Below are 21,097 nucleotides of genomic sequence, written 5' to 3'. Positions count from 1 at the left end.
AGTACAGGAAAGGGTCTGCCACCTAGTGGGCACTCGGGGAATATGCATTTTTCTTTCCTTCCTCCACTGCACCTGCAGAGCCGCTTGAGTCCCTTCATTCCTAATCGGGCCTTTCCTTCAGGCCTGGTTTACCGTCATTGCCAACAGGATAGTCTGCTTAATCACTCTGCCTGGTAACACATCCCACTGGGACTTGAGCCCTTCTGAGAATTCCACACTGTGTGACTGCGGCACTGACTGTCCCCTAAGTTCTTACAAGGCTTCTCCCCATTGCCCTCTCACGCCCTCCTGAACTTCTCCCCAAGAACCGCAGGGTCCCACCAGTCCCACAAAGACTGTCCTAAACAGACACACGGCTCGGTGGATCTGGACCTAACCAGCCTCGCTGAACCCAGTCAGCCCTCCATACTTTGGTGTTGCCCTTGACGTCAACCAGGGACCTTTCTGAAACACTGAAACCTGGTGGAAGAAACAGGCAGGGGCCAACCCACCTGGTGCAATCAGAAAAAGGAGAGCAGCGATCTAGTGAACTCACTGAAATTTCTCTGTGCTTAATATAAAAAAAAAAAGAAATGAAGCCTCAGATACCCAGGAAGGCAAAAAAAAAAAAAAAAAATAGTCAAAATAATTTTAAGTTATTTTCTCTCATTATAGATGTCCTGTATGTTCATTATAGAAAAAAATGAAATTTCTATCATTTTTAAAAATTATAAATAATTTTTAACTCATTATAAATATTTTTTAAAAATCACTTGAAATGCCACCCCCAAAGACAAACGCTATCAATTTTTATTATATTTCAGCTTTTTTCTGTGCATATCTATTTTTTACAAACTTGGGATCACAGTAGGCATACCATTTTTGACCACCTTTTAGTGCTTAACAACATATCATGGACATTTTCCCATGTCATTAAATATTCTTCTGAATCCTTATTTTTGTTGGCTATAGATTCTTCTTATTTATAGATGTGCCATAATTTATTAAGCCAGCCCCCAAGATTTAGACAAGTTAAAGTAATTTTTCAAACAATATCTTATGTCAGCAAAGGGAAGACTATTAACTCATGCTCTTCATAAAGTCAAAAAAAAAAGAACCGAATCAATGATAACTTTAAATGATGTGTAATTCTCATTTACCAAAATAGCAAAGGATTCTTAAAGTTGGAGACATAAGTGCACGTCACCCTGTGCATTATAATCCTTCAAGTTAGACATCCACATTTTCAGCACGTGATTGCTATCTTTGTCTTTAAGTAAAATACAAAGACATCTCCAGGTGAATACGTATTTTAAATGGTGGAGGATTAAAAAGCTTGAGCCCTTCCACCAGCACCGCCATCTGCTCCATCCATCTCCGCTCTCCACTCTGTTCCTACTCACCATACCTCAGGCTCTGCAGTCCAGCTGAGAGTACTGGTGGTTCATACATTTCAAGGCACTCTGGAGCCTCAGCAATCAACCCGAGAACAAGGGCTCTCTACCAGCTCCTGGCATATGTCAGATAGCCACGCGGTTCGATACTTCAAAGGCAGGGAAGAATGCCCGTATTTATGCCAGGGCAGACAGAAATAGAAGGGCAAGAAAAGAGGGGAAAAAAAAAAAAAACTACCAGCTAGAATAAAGGGGAAGTAAAAAACTGAAACAGGGCAATGTCAAAGGAAGGCAAACAGAAATTCAAGGCCTTGATTCATCCAACTTAGTTTTCATTGAGATGCAGCATGGAGCAGGGCATGGATCACCTCGAGTTTTCCACGTCCAACTTAACAGTGTCTATCGTATTGCAAAATACAGACACAACCCAGCTGTCATTGTCATAATACTCTGTCCCACGGAAACGCACAAGGGCACAAAAATCTGTGTCCAAAAGTGTTCTTTGTTCCTTTGTTACTGATAAATTGGAAACAATCTAAATGTCCATCCATTGGGGGATGTTCAAATAAATTATGATATATCCTAAGGTATCATCTAGGGAAAAAAAACATTTTAAAAAAGGTGATTTTAGAAATACTTAATGAAAGCAAGTACACCTTAGGAATAGTATGATCCCATTTACAGCTTTGAAAGTCTATATAGTTGTGTGTGCACAAATGAAGTTCCCAGATACACATCAAACACGTTTCAGTAGACACCTTAAAAAGAAAAGGTAGAAAAAGAACTGCGCCAATATTAACTTTATATGCAACTGCATTCAAAAGTTTTTGCAAGAATTCATTAATGAATAACTTGTGTAATTTTTTTTAAATGTTAAGATCATATGCTTTAGAGTCAGCCAGGCTTAAGTTGACTTCTTGCTCTTTAATTCACCCGCTGAGGGAAAATTTCTTAACCTCTCTGACAATCAGTCCACTTAGTTTGAAATGGAGGAATAATATCCACCTGTCAGATCTGTTGTAAAGATAGAAGATAATGTCTGCAAAGCACCCAATATAGTGTCTGGCACTTAGTAGAGACTGAACAATGATAACTGTTCTTAGACTATAGACAATCCCTGTGCCTTGTGCCCACCTCCTCCAGGTTTTGCTGCCCTTTTTGACCTTGAAATACATTGAAGAACTATATAAAAATAAATGAAAAGAAGCAAAACAAAACTTCATGTACACAGCTATAATGGAAGCATACACAATTGAAAGAAGAATCCATAGCAACAACCAAAGTATTTTTTCAAATTCTTTTAAAAATTAAAAATTTAAATAAGAAATCAGCAAAGAAATGAAGTAGCTGAACTGGAATCCGACCTCAGGCAATCTGACTCCAGCGACGGAGCTCTTTACCGTTATGCTCTCCTATCACTCAAAAGGCAAAAAAAATTCCAGACCCTAAGGAAGGAATCTGGAACCACAGAGGAAATCTGATCTACTATCAGACAGAGATGCGAGGCAGCCAGACCTGCTGCGATGGGAGCAGTAGGGTCCAGCATATATCCATTTGTCTGGGGTCATATTCTGGTGCTGCCACTTACCAGCCATTGAGCCCTTGACAAGTCACTTAGCCTGTCTGACTGAGCCTCAGTTTTCCCATCTGTAAAATGGGAACCCTATCTCATAGAATTGTGGAAGGAAACAAGCTCTTAGATGATCTCGTGGGTCACCATGAGTGCTCAATAAATGGGAGTTATTATTCTTATAATGCAGGTTGGAAAGACTATGACAAGCAGATTGGATTTTAGGGGTATAGATGCCCACATGAGAATAACCACTAAGTTGAGACTGATGGGATTGAAATTTCTAAAGCCAGGAATATTATGGATGCAGAGTGAACAGATGAAGAACCAAATCCCTTGACTCTTTCAACAGGTAGTTTTCAGACAAAATCAGATACGAGTGGATGGTTAACTGATTGACCTTGCACTGAAGTTGAAAAAGTATTGTTGGGAAGGTCACCCTTACAAAGGCATCACAGGCGGCCACTAGAATTCAGTCTTCCCTTCCCCAGGACACCTCCTACAAGTCGCCAGAATACCTGTAATTCTCTTGTTGCCCTTTCTCTGTGGTCTTTCAAAATGCAAACCTCCTGGCTGGATGTCTCATAAATCTCTGGTATCTCCAAGTGGATGAATTAGATAAGATTCCTTTCTCCCTTGACAGGATCCAACAAAGGCAGTGGAAGGAATGGGAATGCAAGGAGGCCATGAACAGGGTGAGGACAGGAGGGGAGGAGAGAGAGAGAATAAGGAGCAGGACTGCCAAGTACCCCTGTTCATGTTGTCAGGTTGTGTATTGTACAACAGCAGTGGCACTCACCTCATAGTCAAGGCTCTAAGACAAACACAGTGCTCCGAAGATGAAGGTCACCTACCTCATTGTTTGCCAAGGGCTGACTCTGTGCGCAGATTTAAACTCCAAACAAGTTCCAGTCAAATTTAGACAAATGTATGAGTGGCATATTGATCATGGGCTATCAAGATATCCCAAGATCCTCAGGTTACATAGCTGGCCTACAACATCATATCTTAGGGATGTTGCCCAACAATTAGTAGACATACAGGGAACAGACAACCATGGTTTGGTTTTTGGCTCAGACACTTACCAACTGTTTAACCTTGCATAAATCACTAATTCTCTCCGACAAAGAATGTAGTCGGAAATTAATTGACCACAAAGAAACCAAGGACATGAATCAACATTCCATTTTTACAGTAGCTCTCCAGTATGATAACCATATTTTCCCTTGTGGACAAAACAGGGCAAAATACATTAAATCAGTACTGGCCCCCAAACCTAAGCTGTGATCACCATAAAAACACAGCACCAGCTTCAAGATAAATTGGGAAATCAGTTGCCTTACACCATCTCTTTCACTGTTCTTACTTCCCTTTGGACACCTTCCCCCGGGAACATAGAAGTCTTCACGCTACCCAGACCCCATTGTAAGTTCTCCAGAAAGTGTAGGCTTCTCCCCGCTTCAGTTTCTGAAAACATACTCATTCTCCATAATAAACTTATTCCCCTAAAGGTGTTCATGACTGGTACTGGCTTCTATCCTTACCTCTAGGGGACAGGAAGGTTTTGGGTTTGGGGTACCCTTGGAAATGCAGAGACCTCATGTCAAAGGTAACTTCTAATAGTGGCATTTCAGACAGAGATGCAAGTATATTAGGGAACCATTTCATCTGTACGTATGGCTTGCCTTGGCACAGGGCTGGTTTCTCTCTCCAGTTATTTCATTCTGTGGCTGATTCCAATGATAAGCTATATTTACAGATTGGTCTTTGAGGCCTGGGCCAGTTCAGCCCCCTTGATTGAACTGGAATAAATATGAGCCTCTATCCACACTGGCGGGTACCGGAAATTCAGAACCAGCTTAGCTTTGGACATAAGATGAGAATCCATGGTCCAGAGCCATTCTCCATGGCATTGACCTAATGCAGGATTATTATCTTTGGTGATTTCTAGCCCCATGACATCTGTCAGTGTTGGCTTATACACGGGACTTGACTTTATTAAACGGTGCTTCCTCTTAAAATATAGAACTGTAAATATGACTGTTTAACTCAATTATCCATATTATAAAGTGACTTGGCATTTGAGTTAGAATATATCGTGCACATTGATAGTTTATTAGTCTAGATGGCAATATTCTATGAGTAGAAGATTTCACCCCAACTCCCATAGTTGGCCCATACATATAGCACAGCTAAAAAGGCCATACTATTTTAAGCCAGGCCTCAGAACTAATGAAAATATACTTATTCAGCTCTTTGTTTGCCTAGCTCAGGAAAGAACTTCTTATAAGTCTAAGATATGAAAGTAAAGGTCAAAACTGTGTAAATAAAAGGAGCTACTGCCCTTTAAGGGAAAAAAATACATGTTAATTTTTGCAGCAGTTTCCATTGAATGGGTTTCCAAGGAAACAGGTATCTGCAGTGGGTTCATCCTACTTAATATTTATGTCCAGACATAGGAAATGGTGCTTTCTTGTTATCTTTTCCTGGTTACACATGATATGCTCATTCTTAAATTTCCTTTGAAGTGATTATTCTATGCTCAAGTCTTATTTCTTCCCTAAAAAAAAGAAATGAATGCCATTCTATGATTTCTCTTAAGGCTTTGCAATATCAAGAATATAAGCCTGGTGATCACCAGGCTTTTTTTGTTAAAAAGAAAATTACGTTAATCAACCTTACCCACCTTTTTTGAATCAATCAAAGGTTAATTGATTTTGCTCGTTGTTTTATTGCAAATCTTACTTTTGAGTTGATTTCTAAGAGTTGAACTGAAAAAACAAAATTGGTGGCAAAGGACCACCCAGTCTTCAAGGTTGAGTAAGTAGTATGTTGTCTTGGAAGATCTAAGGCAGACCTATAAATTCCTTTTTATATTTTATTTTAAAGTCATCCAAGGTTTACCAAAAAGTTGCAACAGTGCAGAGAATGCCCATAGAGCCTTCACCTGGATTCACCAATTGATGAGATTTGGCCACATTTGCTTTACATTCTCTGTGTGTGAATATTTGTGTTTCCTTATACATATATGTATTGTTATTATTATTTTTCAGAACCACTTGAGAATAAGTTGCAGATGTCATACTCCTTTAACTCTAAATACATCAATGTGTCTCCTAAAATTAAGGAAATTCTCTTGGAAAAACATGGTAAAATTATCAGGAAATTTAACCCACTAAGTGCCATGTGAGTTCTATTTAACTCACGCTAGTTTTGAGCCCGGGGCCTCATGAAGCACATGTAACTCAACATGTCTCTTCACCTTGGGAGCCATGTGAACTATTTTTCAAGTTGTATATAGCTCACACTCAGAAAACAATAAAAAAATAACAAATTTTTTATTAAATTAGAAAGGATCATTTTGTTTACAAAGTTTTTATTCTATTTTTGTAATAAAACATCATGGCCCTAAGGAAAAAAAATTTTTTCTAGTGTGGCAGTCAATGTGCTAACATTGATGCATACTATTTTCTAATCTACAGACTTTAAGTTTCAGAACTGTCCTCTCCACCACCCCTTGAAGGGAAAGTCAAGGCCTGGACCAAGGCTGGAGAACCGACTAGTCTCTGATAGGTTTTCAAGGGCTGCCTTCCTGCGGACAGGGCTGGGCTAGGCCATCACCAATTGTCCTTTACACCAATTTTATTTTCTGGTCCAGGATCCAGGCTGGAATTATGAATTTCCGTTAGTTTTTGTGTCTCTTTAATCTGCTTCTCCCCCCTCCCCAGCTTTACTGATATATAAATGACAAATAAAATTGTCTATATTTATTGCATACAATGTGATGTTTTGGTACATGTATTCCTTCTGAAATGATATAATCAAGCTAATTGCCATATCTGTTACCCTTATCATTTTTTTTTTTTTGTGGTGAGAACGTTAAGATCTAATCTCTTAGCAGTTTTCAAGTGTATAATACATTGTTATTAACTACAGTCATCGCACTGAGCAATAGATCTCCAGAACATATTCCTCCTGTCTGACTGAAACTTTGTGCCCTTTGACCAACATCTCCCCACCCCAGGCCCTGGCAATCACCATTCCACTCTGCCTTTACAAGTTCAACTGTTTTAGATTCCACATCAACATGAGATCACGCGGTGTTTTTCTGTCTGTGCCTTACCTATTTCATTTAATGTAATGTCCTCCGGGTTCATTTTAGTCTGGAACAGTTTCAGTTTTTCTTTGTCTTTCATGGTATTGATGTTCTTGAAGAAATGCAGGCTGATTATTTTGTAGAATGTCCCTTAATTTAGGTTTGACTGGTGTTTTCCTCATGATTAGAATCAGATTATGCATTTTGAGCAGAACTACTAAAAAATTGTTGTATTACATGATCTTTGTTCCTATAAAAATTTGAATTTAATTATGTGATTCAGAAATAGTTTCCAATCTTCCAAATCACCTATATCCTAGTTTTAGAAGCCCTACCTCTTTATGAGCGAGCTGCTCATTATCTCGCAGGGGTAGAACAAAGTGTATTTTCTAAAAGTCCTCTTATGAAACATCCATTCAATGCTCTAAGGGTGAATGTCTCAAGAGTAAAAGTTACTTGTTTCTGTCATCTCTGACATTTTTAAGGTTGGAATGACAGGATGATACTTACCTGGGGAACACCTTTCCCTGTAGTAGGGGTGAAAAGCAGAGTGTACCCCGTCTTTAGACTTCCCTGTGGCTAACAAACAAACACTACCACTTTATTCTCTTCTCATGTTTTAACAGGACATTGTTTTCTTTCCACAATCCAGTTATATTAAATTATAAAACACTAAGATTGGAGTATATGTTAGGTTAATCTTGATATTTTCTGTATATCTTTCTAGAACATTTTGGCATTTGAAATAAAATGAAAATTTTTAATTCACCGTTTTTAGATTTGGATTTTCGGGGTACCAACGTAAAAAAGATCCTACTTTGGGGGGTTGTTTTTTTATTTTTATTTTTTATTTCAGCATATTATGGGGGTACAAATGTTTAGGTTACGTATACTGCCTTTGTCCCACCTGAGTGAGAGCTTCGAGCATGTCCATCCCCCAGATGGTGGGCACTGCACCCATCAGGTGTGAATATACCCATCTCCTCCTCCCCTGCATCTGCCCAACAACCAATGAATGTTATTCCTATATGTGCACTTAAGTGTTGATCAGTTAAAACCAATTTGATGGTGAGTACACGTGGTGCTTGTTTTTCCAAACAACCCTATCAAAAAGAAGATTCTATTTTTGAAAACTCTTTTACACATCCTCTTTTATTCTACTCACCCTTCAAGGTCCAGTTCAAATATGACTTCCTCTGTGATTCTGCATTTCCCATCAGGATGAATTATTTTTTTCTTTATGCTGTCACGAAATTCTACTAAAGTACTTACTGTGCTCTGACTTATCTTACAGTGGCTTCTGAACATGCCTGTTTGATTCACCAGAGATTGTTAATTCATCTTGATTTATGTCAAAAACGTTTTTGAGTGTGTCCTATGTTCCCAATACTGTACAATGTGCTGAGAATAAAAAGTTAAGCACACTCCTTCCTTCATGGGATTTTCAAACAGAAAATGTTGGCAGAGCTTTGAGTCTAGGCTTGAAATGAGCAGCAACTCTGTGGACAACCAAACAATGATGCAAACTCTATTGGCTGGCTGGCATTTGTCTTAGGGGAGAATAATGAAGAATTTAACCTGTGTCATTTTAGAAATAATAATTCCATTTCACTCCATGTTTACTTAATACTTGAAGTATTCACTGTGTAGGGCATTGTTTTCTGTTTGTTGATATGTATCTTTAGTCAGGTCGCAAATTTCAGAGTAGGGGCCATGTCTTCCTCCTACAGTGTATCTTCCTTAGATCTGGGAGAATAACATATACAGCAGTGATATGTAAATGATGTGAACTTTTTAATTTTTTTTTTTGGAATTATTTGAAATCTGTTTTAATCAGCTGAAGCTATTTGTAACACCACAGCTATTTTTGTAAGCTTCATTGAGATATAATTTACATACCATCAAATTCCCCTGTTTTAAGTGTACAGTTCGATGATTGTTAGTATATTTACAGAGTTGTACACCCATTACCATGACCTTATATTAGAATATTCACATTACCCCAAAAGAAACTTTAAGCCAATTTACAGTTACTCTCAATTCCTGTACCTAGCCTCTGGCAACCACTTATCTACCTTCTGTCCATATAGATTTGCCTTTTCTGAACACTTCACAAAAATGAAATGCTCTAATACGTGGTCTTTTATGGCTGGAATCTCCCACTTAGCATATTGTTTTTCAGGTTCACCCAAGTTGTAGCATGAATCAGTACTTTGAACTTTTTACCTTTGATTATTCTTCACAATGTTTTCAAGTATAGTGTAGGACTGGAGCCTTTAGTGACAAAAAATAAATCTTTTGAAAACTATATCAATTGTGGCATATCCTGGATTTTGTACTAGTTCTTCTTAAAGGTGAAAAAGCAAAGCAAATGCATATTATTCAATCATTCATTCTTTATTCCTATTATTAGGGAAATTTGTTTTAAAATTAATCTCTGACATGTTATTGCAGGATAAAGAAAGTATACTACAGCTATTAAATTCAAAACCATTCCACTCAAACAACCATTCAATTTTTCAAATCAAGTCGATAAGTGTGAACAATGAAATAATCATCTTAACACATTAAACTAGGGGGAAATGCATCTATTGGCTACAGGTGACTGAATTAAAGAATACAATCTTTGTATTCTTGTGGCTATGTGCTATTCTTGCAAAGCATAAGTGATATTCATAAAAACATAAAATATTGAAGAACATGTTTTTTTCTAGAGATAGAGGGAAACAAATATATTGCCCATAATAAATCTATGAAGTGGCATTAAATTAGACACATCTTTGGAAAAATAGATAAATCATGGGATTTGCAGCCAAATAAACCTGCATTGAATGGCCAGCATTTGGGTTATATAAGAAAATGGAAAGACATAGGAATAAAAGACAGTGGGGGCCACATCACCAAGGACCTGTAAGTCTTTACATTTTATCTTGAAAACTAAGGGTGATTTCAAGGTAGGAGGGGGGGGTTATGGGAGAGGGAAGAGATGACATATTTTAGATTTTACTTTGAAGTCAATTCCCCTAGGTGCAATGTGGAGGATGAGTTGGTAAGATCAGAGATCATCCCTTAAAGAAGACTGAAAAGAACTGTTCAGACATGGGGGAGACATATGAGAAAAGGTTACATGACGTGGAGGTTTCTGGTATACCATCAATAGGTGTGGCTGTGGGTTGGGTGGAAGCAGAATGCTTGCACTATTATGGCAGTACTATGTCCAGAGACCCAAAGATGTCAGAAGTCACTGTTCCTTATGAGAGTCTTGAATGGCAACGACAAAGTTTGCTAAGTACTATTATACTGGCAGTGCTTGGTCACCAAAACCCTAAGTAGAGGCCAGGAAAATTAAGCTGTGCTGGCCACATGGAGCACACCATTTTTCTTAGACTAATTAGGCCTAAAAAGTTCAAATCAAGGACAAAGCCAATACACCTGCCAGGGCCAGAGGGAAACAGAAACAGAAGACAGAAAGGAGCTTTGAGAATCCAGAGCACAAGGTAACAGCTAATAAGCCTCGAAAAATTGACACAGACCAGTTTATGGAGCAACTTCAGCCTTCCACTAAGGCAGTGGTTCTCAAACTAGCCCACATCAGAATCCACTGGAGGGCTTGCTGGCCCCACTGCCTAGAGTTTCTGATCCAATTGGTCAGGGGTGGGGCTATAGAAGTACATTCCTAAGAAGTTTCCAAATATGCTAATGTTGCTGTTCAGGAACCACCCTTTGAGAATCACTGACCTGGGTATTTGCAGTCATATTTTATAATCTTTGTGGAACCACAAGGAGCTGCTTTCTTTAACTCACTCGTTCTAGCAATTGATGTATTTCATCTAGTAAAAGTCTGCTGTAACTGGGTTTGTGGTATCTTTTGCATGAATGTGCTAGGGAAATTATCCCACCTTAGTGAAATAAAACATACAACCTTCCAACCTTAGACTCAGAAAGAGAGTGTCCAAGTTGAGGAGGCCACCAGGACTGCCTTGATGAGAATCTCCTTCCCCTTGGAAATCTCTCAATTCAGTTATTGGGCCTGCTTCCATAGACTTGGGCCCCAGGAGGGTCATGTTCCTACTTCAGTGTTTTCATCAGGTCCATTTTTTTGCCATTGCACCAGATCAGAATCCATTCCCTTTATACTAGTAAACCATGCTGACACTTTGTCAAGCACGTTTTTGTAAAAGCACATTCTGCTTGGTAATAGATTATAAGCAAAAGTCTCCCTTTGGCACCCTTTTGTAGATCTGTAAACAGGCTAGAACTATCAAAAAGCTTTTATTAAAATACCAAAGGAGAAAAAATTAGAAACAAGTTCAGGGTACCACGTTTTAAAAGAAAAGAGCTTTGAGTTTCTATTGCCACCAAAGCAGACTTAATTCAAGAGCCGAAAAACCATAGTCTCATCCTGTGGCTACCTGGGGATTTGCACTTCCATGTGTCCAGGCTGCCTCTTCTGGCCAGTAGCTATCCTCCTCGGTAAAGACAAACACAAGGGAACTCCCCTTCAGCAGCTTCCCAGGTTCCTCCTCTGTTCTTGGTACATTTTCTGAGATATACACCATTCTTCCAGGTGATGTACCCCTGCAGACAGCCTTACCTCCAGCACATATATCCAACAGAGCAGACTACTAGTTTCTCAACGTGTGTTTTAAGGACCACTTGTAACAGGTGTTACAAGATACACAGGGTTCTCTGATAAGATGTGTTTGGGAAATGCGGTTATACAAAGTCATACAAAGTTCACCAGTTTTGTGTGTGTGTGTGTGTGTGTGCGCGCGTGTGTGTGAATATCCAAGAGTGGGAACATACAATGCATCATTTCCCCAACTCATTTGACCAAAGAAACTCTTTCTATTGTTTTTTCTTCAGATCATCTCTTGGGACTGGTGTTATTGGACCACTTTGTGGGAACACCATCTAAATCTTAATCCAGTAGCCATGGTGTTCATTGAATAAGAATTATATAATTACAATAATGAGGAAGGGGAGGAGGAGCCATGCTAATTAACACACCTAGGACTGAGGAAGTAAAAGTTTCTAAAACAGAGTTTAGCATAATCCTAAGTGACTCAAGGTTTCATATAATTTGATGGAAATCCCAGGCCTGGGACAAGTCCCTTTACTCCCCTTTAGATTTTAACCTTAAAGTGCTAGGCCTAGTTGGGGAAATTAAGGCCTCACCTGGAGTAGGAAGACTGATACAGCCAACACAGGAGTGATTCCTGGTCCCAATAACTACCACTACTGTTTAACAAGTCACTTCATCCGTTGGGGACTCAGTTTTCTCATAAGTCAAATAAAAGACATGTGGAATGTACAGCTCAGAAATTCCAGCTGTAATATCCCAGGATCCTGGGAAAACCTAGGAGAGGTCTCAGCCTCCATAAATTTCCCATATATATTGGGGGCTTTGGGGAAGGCTACTTTAAAACAGAGTGGTCCCAAAGTACCAGGAGTTTGTCCCTACTGATATCGCTGGAGTTTGACTAATTTGGAGTCTTTTATAAAAGGCAATGAGTCAGAAGATTCCAGACATCAAAAGACCAAGAAAACCACTCAAAAAGTTTTGTGCATCATTTAGTTTCTCCCAAAGTATATTGCCTAACATTTAGATATGCTTTCAGCACTTGAGCGGTAAGATCTGGACCCACACCTCTTTGCATTTATAAAGGGAACTTTCCTCAATTTGGGCAGCTCCTAGAGGGCAGGAAATGTTTTTACCCTTTTTATAACCTTTCTTGGGGCAGAGATGATTGGCAATGATGACACCTGTTCATAATTCTATAACGCCAATTGAGGGAGGCTTAATAAACAAGTCTCCTGTTCTCTAGTGTCAAAGATAGAAAAGAGTAGACTGGATAGATTTTAGACTCCCACGAACTTCCTGAACGTCAGATAATCCACTTATTGCAATATGTAATATTTTATCTTTCTTTACAAAAAAATGCACATAGATCTTGGTGCACTGAGAGTCCTCTGTGTTTTTCCAAGAGAGCAAATGTTGTCTGTGTGAGGGGTGTCGAGAGCCTTCGGGCCTATAATGGAATCAACAGGCTCCTGAAACTCAGAGAAAGTGACATTTAAGCGCAGCCCTGAAGGATGAGAAGAGCTCTGTCCCGTGAGGAGCTGAAGGGAGGAACATTTCAGACAGAGGGAAGAGCATATGCAGTGTCCTTGAGTCAGGCAAACACTTGGAGTGTTCAAGGAACAACAAGGACGCTGTTTTGGCTTGTGTCAAGGAAGCAGGAGTGTTGATGTGAAATGGGGAAGGACCACCTCTTGGTAAAGGGTTTGGATTTTATTCTAAGTGCAGTAAGAAGCCACTGAAGCTTTTAAACAGGGAAGCTACATGATCTGATTTGCAGTTTGTAAAACATCACTCTTTGGTTGCTGTATCAAGAAAAAATTAAAGTGCCTCAAGGTCAGGGAGGAGGCCACTGGGGAATCCTGGTAGGAGACAATGACGGTTTGGGCTAGGATGATGGCAGTGGAGATAGAGAGGTGGTTGGGTTAAAAAAATATTCTGGAGGAAGAACCAATGAACTCACTAATGGATTGGACATAGGTAGTGAGGAGAAGGGAGGAGGATGCCAACGTTATTTGCTTGAGCCCCCAGGTCAGGTAGTGCTGAGATGGGAAGACAGTGAAAAGAACAGGTTTTAGAAGGAATTAAGTTGGAGGTGCCTACCGGTTGTGCAAATGGAGATGTCAGGTTGATGGTTGGATATAAGATTCAGGCTTCGGAGGAGACATCTGGGATGGAGATGTGCACTTGGATGTGACCAACATATAATTGTTATTTAAAGCTATGAGACAAGATGAGATGACCTAGAGCAGGGGTTGGCAGACTTTTTTCCCTGAAGTGCCAGATAGTAAATATTTTCAGCAGACTCTACAGTCTTCCTTGCAATTACTCAACTCTGCCATTGTAGCACAAAAGCAGCCATAGACAATAAATATGGCTGTATTCTAATAAAACTTTATTTATAGAATGGGTGATAGGCCATATTTGGTCCACAGGCTGAAGTTTGCTGCCCCTGACCTTGAGTGAAAATGCAGACTGGAAGAGAAAGTAGCACAAGACAAGGCTTGAGGCACTTTAATAATAATAATTATTATGTATATATAATTATGTCACTATCCCAGTTGCCATTCTAAGTGCTTTACTTGTATAAATTCACTGAATATTCACAATAACCAATAAGTTGGGTACTATTGTCCTATTTTGCAAAGAGGAAACTGTGACAGCTCATTCTTCTACCATCCCTAAAGCATGGCGCTGTGCTCTTGGACCAAAATGGTGGCTGGGGCTCCAGCCATCACACTGCAGGCAGCAGGAGGACAAAACAAAGGAGAAGCAGCAAATGGCATGCACCAGTTGTCTTTTAGGCTGTCTTTTTAGTTTCCTAGAAACCACCCTACAACATTTCTTCTATTACATCTCACTGGCCAGAAGTTAGTCACATGGACACATAAAGGTAAAAGAGAAGATGGGAAATATAGTTTTTTCCCCAGGGGCCATGACTCAACTAAAATTTAGAGGTTCGATTACCAAAGCAGAAAGTGAGAACAATCATTAGAGTAGACATTAGAAGTCCTGACAAGTTGCCTTAAGTCTTATCAATTATCTTTCTTTATGTGCCTTGTTACAGGTATAGCTAGTTGATGGCACTCTCCCTAAGACACTTCTGCTCGGCTGTCTCCTACCTCAGGTCTCCACTGTTGAGGTCCTACATACCCTTCAAAAGCCAGCACACAGGTCCTCTTCTGTGAAGCTGTCCCTGGCTCCCTAGCAGATTCTTCCTGTGGCCCCAGATTCAGCCCTGTGGCTGCTTGACTGGGTAACTCAAGGCCAGGTGAAGCCAGGTGAAGCCAGGTGGAGATGTGGAGGGTAGATTTCTAAGAACTACGGGAAATGTGTAGTGAAACTGCAAATGAAGACAAATGAGTATGTAGGCAGGATGCCCTGGTCCATGGTGCAGGCACTTGGATCAAATACCTAGCAGAACAGTGGTTCTCGAGTTTTGCTGCCTTTGCAAATAATCCAGGGAACTTAAAAATCTTGATGCTGAAGTTTCATCCCATGATGATTAAGTCAGACTTTCTAGGAGTGACACCTAGGCATCAGTGTTTTTTCCGGTTTCTCAGGTGATTTCAATGAGCAGTGGTATTTGAGAACCAACACAGTTGAAAATAGAGGAAAAAAAAAAAGAGAAACAGTTTTCCTCCTTCAGAGACTTTGAGGGTTTGTTTTTCACCTCTGAGGTTTTCCAAACATAAGTTATTCTTATCCTTTTATGTTATTTCCTTCCAGGCATAGACAAAGGTGTGTGTATATATATCAAATAAATTCTTGTTGATTGAAACACTTCTAACAAGAATTATTAAAGCCCTCTTGAGTTTACTTAAGGCAGTTTTATGCACTATGAGTCAAATATCTCTTAAGCTTCTCTTTAAATAACTAAATTAGAGTAGTCAGTCAAGGAAAGAAGAAAACAACCTTCCTGAAGCTCACCCCACTTGTGACACATAATATGTTTAGATTGCTTTATTGACTTTACAAAGAAGTATGCAAGATTGATCAGAGGTAACAGATGTGATTGCTTCTATCAGGATGTGAGGGGCCATATTTCAAGTTCAATGTGAGTGTTCAACTCCATTTTCATAGTAATGAGAATTACATGCATTCGTTACAAGTAAAGAGTATTCCCACTTGCTATGAGAAGGAGTGCATTTCAGAATATTTTTTTCTATTGTCTCCAAACAATAAAAGTGTGTGAGGAAATAGGTTCTCTTTGTTTTGAAACTTTTTTCTATTTAAAGACTTACGAGGGGATTCAGGATTTTTTAAAAAATCAGTAAAAATGTTGTTGACTCTCGGGCTCTTCCAAATATTTAGTAACAATTGAGAGAGAAGTCAAGGTTTTCAGCTGCCACTCTTTCCTTTTTCACTGCAGTATCTGTATCCAGTTCTGGGGAAGAGAATAACTCTCCAATTTTTCAAACACATTTGGAAATTTCTAAAAATCACTTTTAAGTGTTCCTTTGGAATGAAAGTTGAGGCCCTGATTTTATTTGGTATTGTTGCTGGTGAAAAGCAAGAAATTACTTGGATTCGTGCCTTCAGTGAAACAGAGAGGGAGCCAGGAAATGCACTGGGAAAAACTGCAAAATCCAGTGGATTCAACAAGCAGCTCTTAACCGGAAAAAGAGGCTTTAGAACATGTGTGTCTGCCAGGAAAGAAAACTGCTTTATTGAAAGGTTAATTTTCAGATTAGTTTTGGGAAATTTGAGATAAATAAATTAGATCAGACAAAAAACATAAGGCCTGGATTCTTTTTCCTGGGGTTTTCAGAAAACAGTTATTGCTTCCAAGGAAATGTTTTGACATTTTCAATAGAGAGAAAATGTTAATTGTGATATTATGTGTATGTGTTCTTAAAAACACTCGTGAATAAATCTATTTGTTTTAAGAGTAATCGGATAGTAAAAACACTATTAAAATGTTAGCTGTGTTTTTTAGTCCTTATGATAAGGTTCATGCTTTCTAGGATGTTGTAATTCATTTTCCAAGTTCAAAGATACCAGTTGGAGAACATTCCTTTACTTGTTTTATAGTTCAGTTGCAGTTTTTCAAAGAGTCTTATTACTAACCTTCACGTGGTTTTGCCTGGGTTTCTTCTCTCATTTTTGTCTTGTCTTTTACTTGTTCTGTAATTCCTCACTTTCTTCCCTTGAGTCAAAGTTGCCTTTACTACATTTATAAAAACGTCAGCACTTCAAGAGGGCACAACAGTAATCCACTTGACTCTGTGCATTTAATACACACGCTATTGAGCTACTCAGTGACAGGGACTGTGATTGTTTATTTGAATAGCCGTATCTGTAGCCACAACCTCCCTGCTTTGTACTTAACAGACATCCCATAGTTTGTTGAGTGACTGTAATACCCTCCTTTCTCCTGCTATATGTCCCCGCTGGAGACTTCCATGCTGCGATTGAAGACTGAAGCTACATGTCCAAAGCAAAAGTCTCACTGTTGAGTAATTATCATATTACTTTGTCTATAGTTTCTTTAGAGAGAAATACCAACAAGGTCACACATTCATGGACCAGCAGGAACCCAAGTGTAAATGTCACCACCTGAGGCCCAGCCCTGCAAACAGACTCCAGAAGAAAGAGAAGGAACCCCTAGCTTAAAAGAAAGCAGCATCCATCCTTACTGATGTCATGGTCTAGAACCTATGCATATATATGAACATAAACACACTGGCCACATCCGCAGGGACAAAATACCATTAGTAATCATATTACCTAGCATTTACAGTCTAACTTGATATTGTTAACTTCTTAGTTAAAAGATATGGTGATTCTTACAGAAAACACGTTTCTCTTTTGGATCACTATCTTTAAATAGTAAGTACATGAACACTCCTTAAATCACATTAAATCTTGAATATAATCTCAAAAGCAGATCTGAATGGAAATAAAATGATAGATGTACAGTTTTCCCCATATTATTGATCAGAATGCTGTTAAGCAGAAATAGAAAAGGGAAACTGCTATATTGTAATATAATACCTATAATATAGGGGTATTCCTCATATCAGCACTGGCACACCGTCTTTCTCATGGCCTTATAAGCAAAACGTAAATGCAGAATTGAACAAAGTTAATTTAAGCTTTATGTCTTATGTAGATTAGTGCTTATGATGTAGAAAATGATCAAGTAGAAGGAACAGAATAGAACTCATACACACACATCAGAAGCATTCTCAAAAGTGGTCTGTCTTGGCATATTTTAAAAACCAGAGGGACCTGTGTGTCATGGGAAGATGGTTGAATCCTGCTATTAAAAGCCAATCAGTAACATGTGAGAGCAGATTCAACCACTAACATTTGCACAACTAGATTAATGTTTCAGAGTCAGTCATCAGGCTCATTACTACTGGATTTTCTCTGGTTCGTGCTAATAAACTAGATTATTGATTTTAGGATTTTCTGTGTATCCAAGGATATTCTCTAAGATGTCTTTATAATGTTTCATGCTTAAGTTGTCAACCAAAATGACATAACAATGAGTGATCATTTTCTAATCATGTTGAAAGGGGTTAAAAACAGCATATAAAATGAATCTTAGCAGCTTCAGAGTAAGAGGAACATTCTCGCTGTCACTCCCCTCTCTGGGTGGAGGTCATTCCTACCTGCCTGCCATCTTCCCCAGGAATTAGCTGCATGCACAGCTTAAGACCTTCGATAGTCATAAATCTGCTTTCCAATATGTTTGGATGGCAGAAGAGCTCCAAAGACACCTCGGTCTAAATAGGATTTCAGCACATCAGGTGCTATTACAAAGTAAAGCAGGCTGGGTTGCTGTGTTGGTGGTGGTGTTTATTCATCTTCCCTTCTCATTTCATGTGTATGTATGTATGCTTCGCGGTGTATATGCCTGGCTCTCAGGGTGTATGGGGCTGCTGAATGCATGTGTAGAGTGTGTGTATATGTAAAGTAGAAACTGAACCAGGGTAACAAAATGAACTACTGTATGCAAGAAATATATGAAGTGCACCCAGCTGCCGGCAGCAATTGCTACATGCCATCCACTGATTATTACGCGTATTTTGAAGATAGTCCGGGTTACAGTGGTTGTGATGCTCAGGCTGTGCCCAGTAACAACATATATATGGAACAGGCCTGGGCAGTGAATCAGCCTTATACCTGTAGTTACCCTGGAAACATGTTTAAAAGCAAGGACTCTGACTTGGACATGGCCCTGAATCAATACAGCCAACCTGAATATTTCACTGAAGAAAAACCTACTTTTTCTCAAGTGCAGTTGCCATCGTACTCGCAAAAAAAAGGTAGGGACCATTTTTGCTTAAATATGTTCCAAGTTTCAGTGTTTGTTTCTGTTTTGCTTTAAAGTTACAGTTTATATCAGCTTCGTCAAATCTTTGAATTTGAACGCTGAATATTCGAAATTTAAAGCAGCAGTAAGAGAGGTTGCTAGGCGATTGAAGGACTCTGTGAACACCAAGATTTCCAAGCGCTTTTTTTCTTCATATATGAAAGCTGGATTCAGCTGGTTTGCTAGGCTGTATTTTGCATGTGTGTGTATATATTGCCCAAAGTGAGTACTGTTGGCTTCTTTGCTGAAGAAAATATGTAAAAGGTTTCCCGTTGATGGATAGGTGTTGTGGCATTTGAAGTGGGATCATTGTTTTGAGTTCAGGTTCAGATTAAAAACTCATTTAACTTTTTCTTGGCATTTCATACTAAAAGTTTATTTTAGATAACTAGTAAAATATTATGGGGATTTCTTTGACAGTACTATAATGTTGATATGCTAGAATTTGTAAGTGTGCATTTTAATATATTACTTATCCGTGTAAACAATAATCTGAAACCATATCAAACTGTAGGAATGTAAAATTCAAACAGAAACTGATACACTCTACCTTGCCATTGTGTCCCTAAAGTTTAATATGTCTGCAATCATGTCGAATGAACTCTATACGAAAGAAAGTGAAATATCCTTCAAAATATCCAGTATTAAAACAAGTGCAATATCCATTTGTCTTAATAGACATTGTGGCTTTATGATGCTATTTAATTTTCTATCAGTAGAACATTTCTTGTATTATAAAAAAATAAAAGAGGTAAACAGGTTTTACTCAAGGAACTACTGCCAGATAGAAATGCTTTTGAAAATAGTGTAAACTCTAGTACAGATATGCCAGAATCTCATTTTTTCTATATACTATCTACAGGATATTGCATAGGAAGCCAAATTTACAGGTGTCCATAATTTGCAAGAATATTATGCCCTTTGACTTTCAAAGGTAAATTTCTCTGTGAAATTAATCTTACAACATAATGTGATTTCTTTAATAGTGGTTCCTATAAAACTTATCGTTTGTGTTTCTTAATGTGACTCTATAATTAAAAGTAGCCTGGTATGAAAACAAACAAAGAAAATTTTTTATAAACTAAAACTAAAATACCTGTTTAATTTTTACCAGATATGGTGCTATTCTATAAATTCCAAATATGAACTATGAAAGGGATTACAGCATAAAACATATTCAGACTTGTTCATCTATATTTTCATTTGGTTTTGCATTCTCTTGAAGGGCATCAGAGTTTCTCATTTATTACGAAGGACACACTGGGTAATTCCCTTAATGGGGATATTTCAGATAGATTGTGTGTTCTCTATTTTATTTAATATTAAATTACTTATAAGTAATTTCCCTTTGAAAAGGAGAAATTAACATTGCCTTATTAAACATACCTGATATGCCTTGTGTAGTGTTGTAGGATCACAAGAAAATACTGGTGTCTTTCTCTCTGGACATTCTGCTATTCTTAAAAATTCTTGCAGAACTTTTCAGACTCTTTTCCCTTTTGTATTTTCACTATATTTTCTTCAACCAGCACTAGGGAATACTCGCTTATAAAATGTTAAACCAGGGATTCTTTACTAATTAATTTGATGCATGAACTAGAAGAAAAGACACATTGTATGCATATATTGATGTAATTTCAAAGCCATATGCCATTGAAAGGCCACTGCCACCTGCCAAACTCACTAAATCAAAACAGGCAAATATTCTTAAATGCACTATTATTTACTTTTACAAGTCTTCAAGTAAATCCCAGTAAAACTAAACCCAGCTGTTAACTGTCTCTTAGGACAAAAGGTCGTACCCAACATGTTGATCCATATTGATCCACTATTGATTTTGTTGTGTTGTAGGACATCAATAGTGTCTCATTAAGGCAAAATTAAGACTATAAACAGGTGTTCAGTGGGGCAGGCCTCATTTTCCAATTGGATTTTTATCTATTCATGATAGATAAAAATTCATAATTGCTTCATCTGTGTTTGTTGCTGTCACTACAGCTTTATAAACTCTTTAATAATGCAGCTGTCTTAACTTTTTCTTTAGTTTTTTAAAGATGGCTTATTCTGTAGCCTTTGTTTTCTAGTATGTAGAGAACGATCATAATCTTGTTTTTTAAAAAAGGTATTATAGGTACAAATTGATGAAATAAAG

General features: G+C 38.3%; 1 protein-coding gene across 3 annotated transcripts in view; it reads left to right on the top strand.

Annotated features, from left to right (window-relative positions):
- Positions 1-21,097, top strand: part of THRB (thyroid hormone receptor, beta) — a 312,929-nt gene that overhangs the window by 254,540 nt on the left and 37,292 nt on the right. The window contains exon 1 of one of the 3 annotated variants that reach the window (XM_012644576.1): positions 18,466-18,898. The exons of the other annotated variants lie outside the window; for them this stretch is intronic. Coding sequence (XP_012500030.1) covers positions 18,571-18,898 — 328 coding nt within the window. The 5' untranslated portion in view covers positions 18,466-18,570. Of the gene's footprint in view, positions 1-18,465; positions 18,899-21,097 lie in introns of those variants that run through there. 3 annotated transcript variants of the gene reach the window in all.

Source organism: Propithecus coquereli, unplaced genomic scaffold (assembly GCF_000956105.1).
Source record: "Propithecus coquereli isolate 6110/MARCELLA unplaced genomic scaffold, Pcoq_1.0 Scaffold214, whole genome shotgun sequence".
Taxonomy (NCBI): Eukaryota; Metazoa; Chordata; class Mammalia; order Primates; family Indriidae; genus Propithecus; species Propithecus coquereli.
Note: the sequence above shows the minus strand (reverse complement) of the source record. Positions and strands in the feature narration are given on the sequence as shown.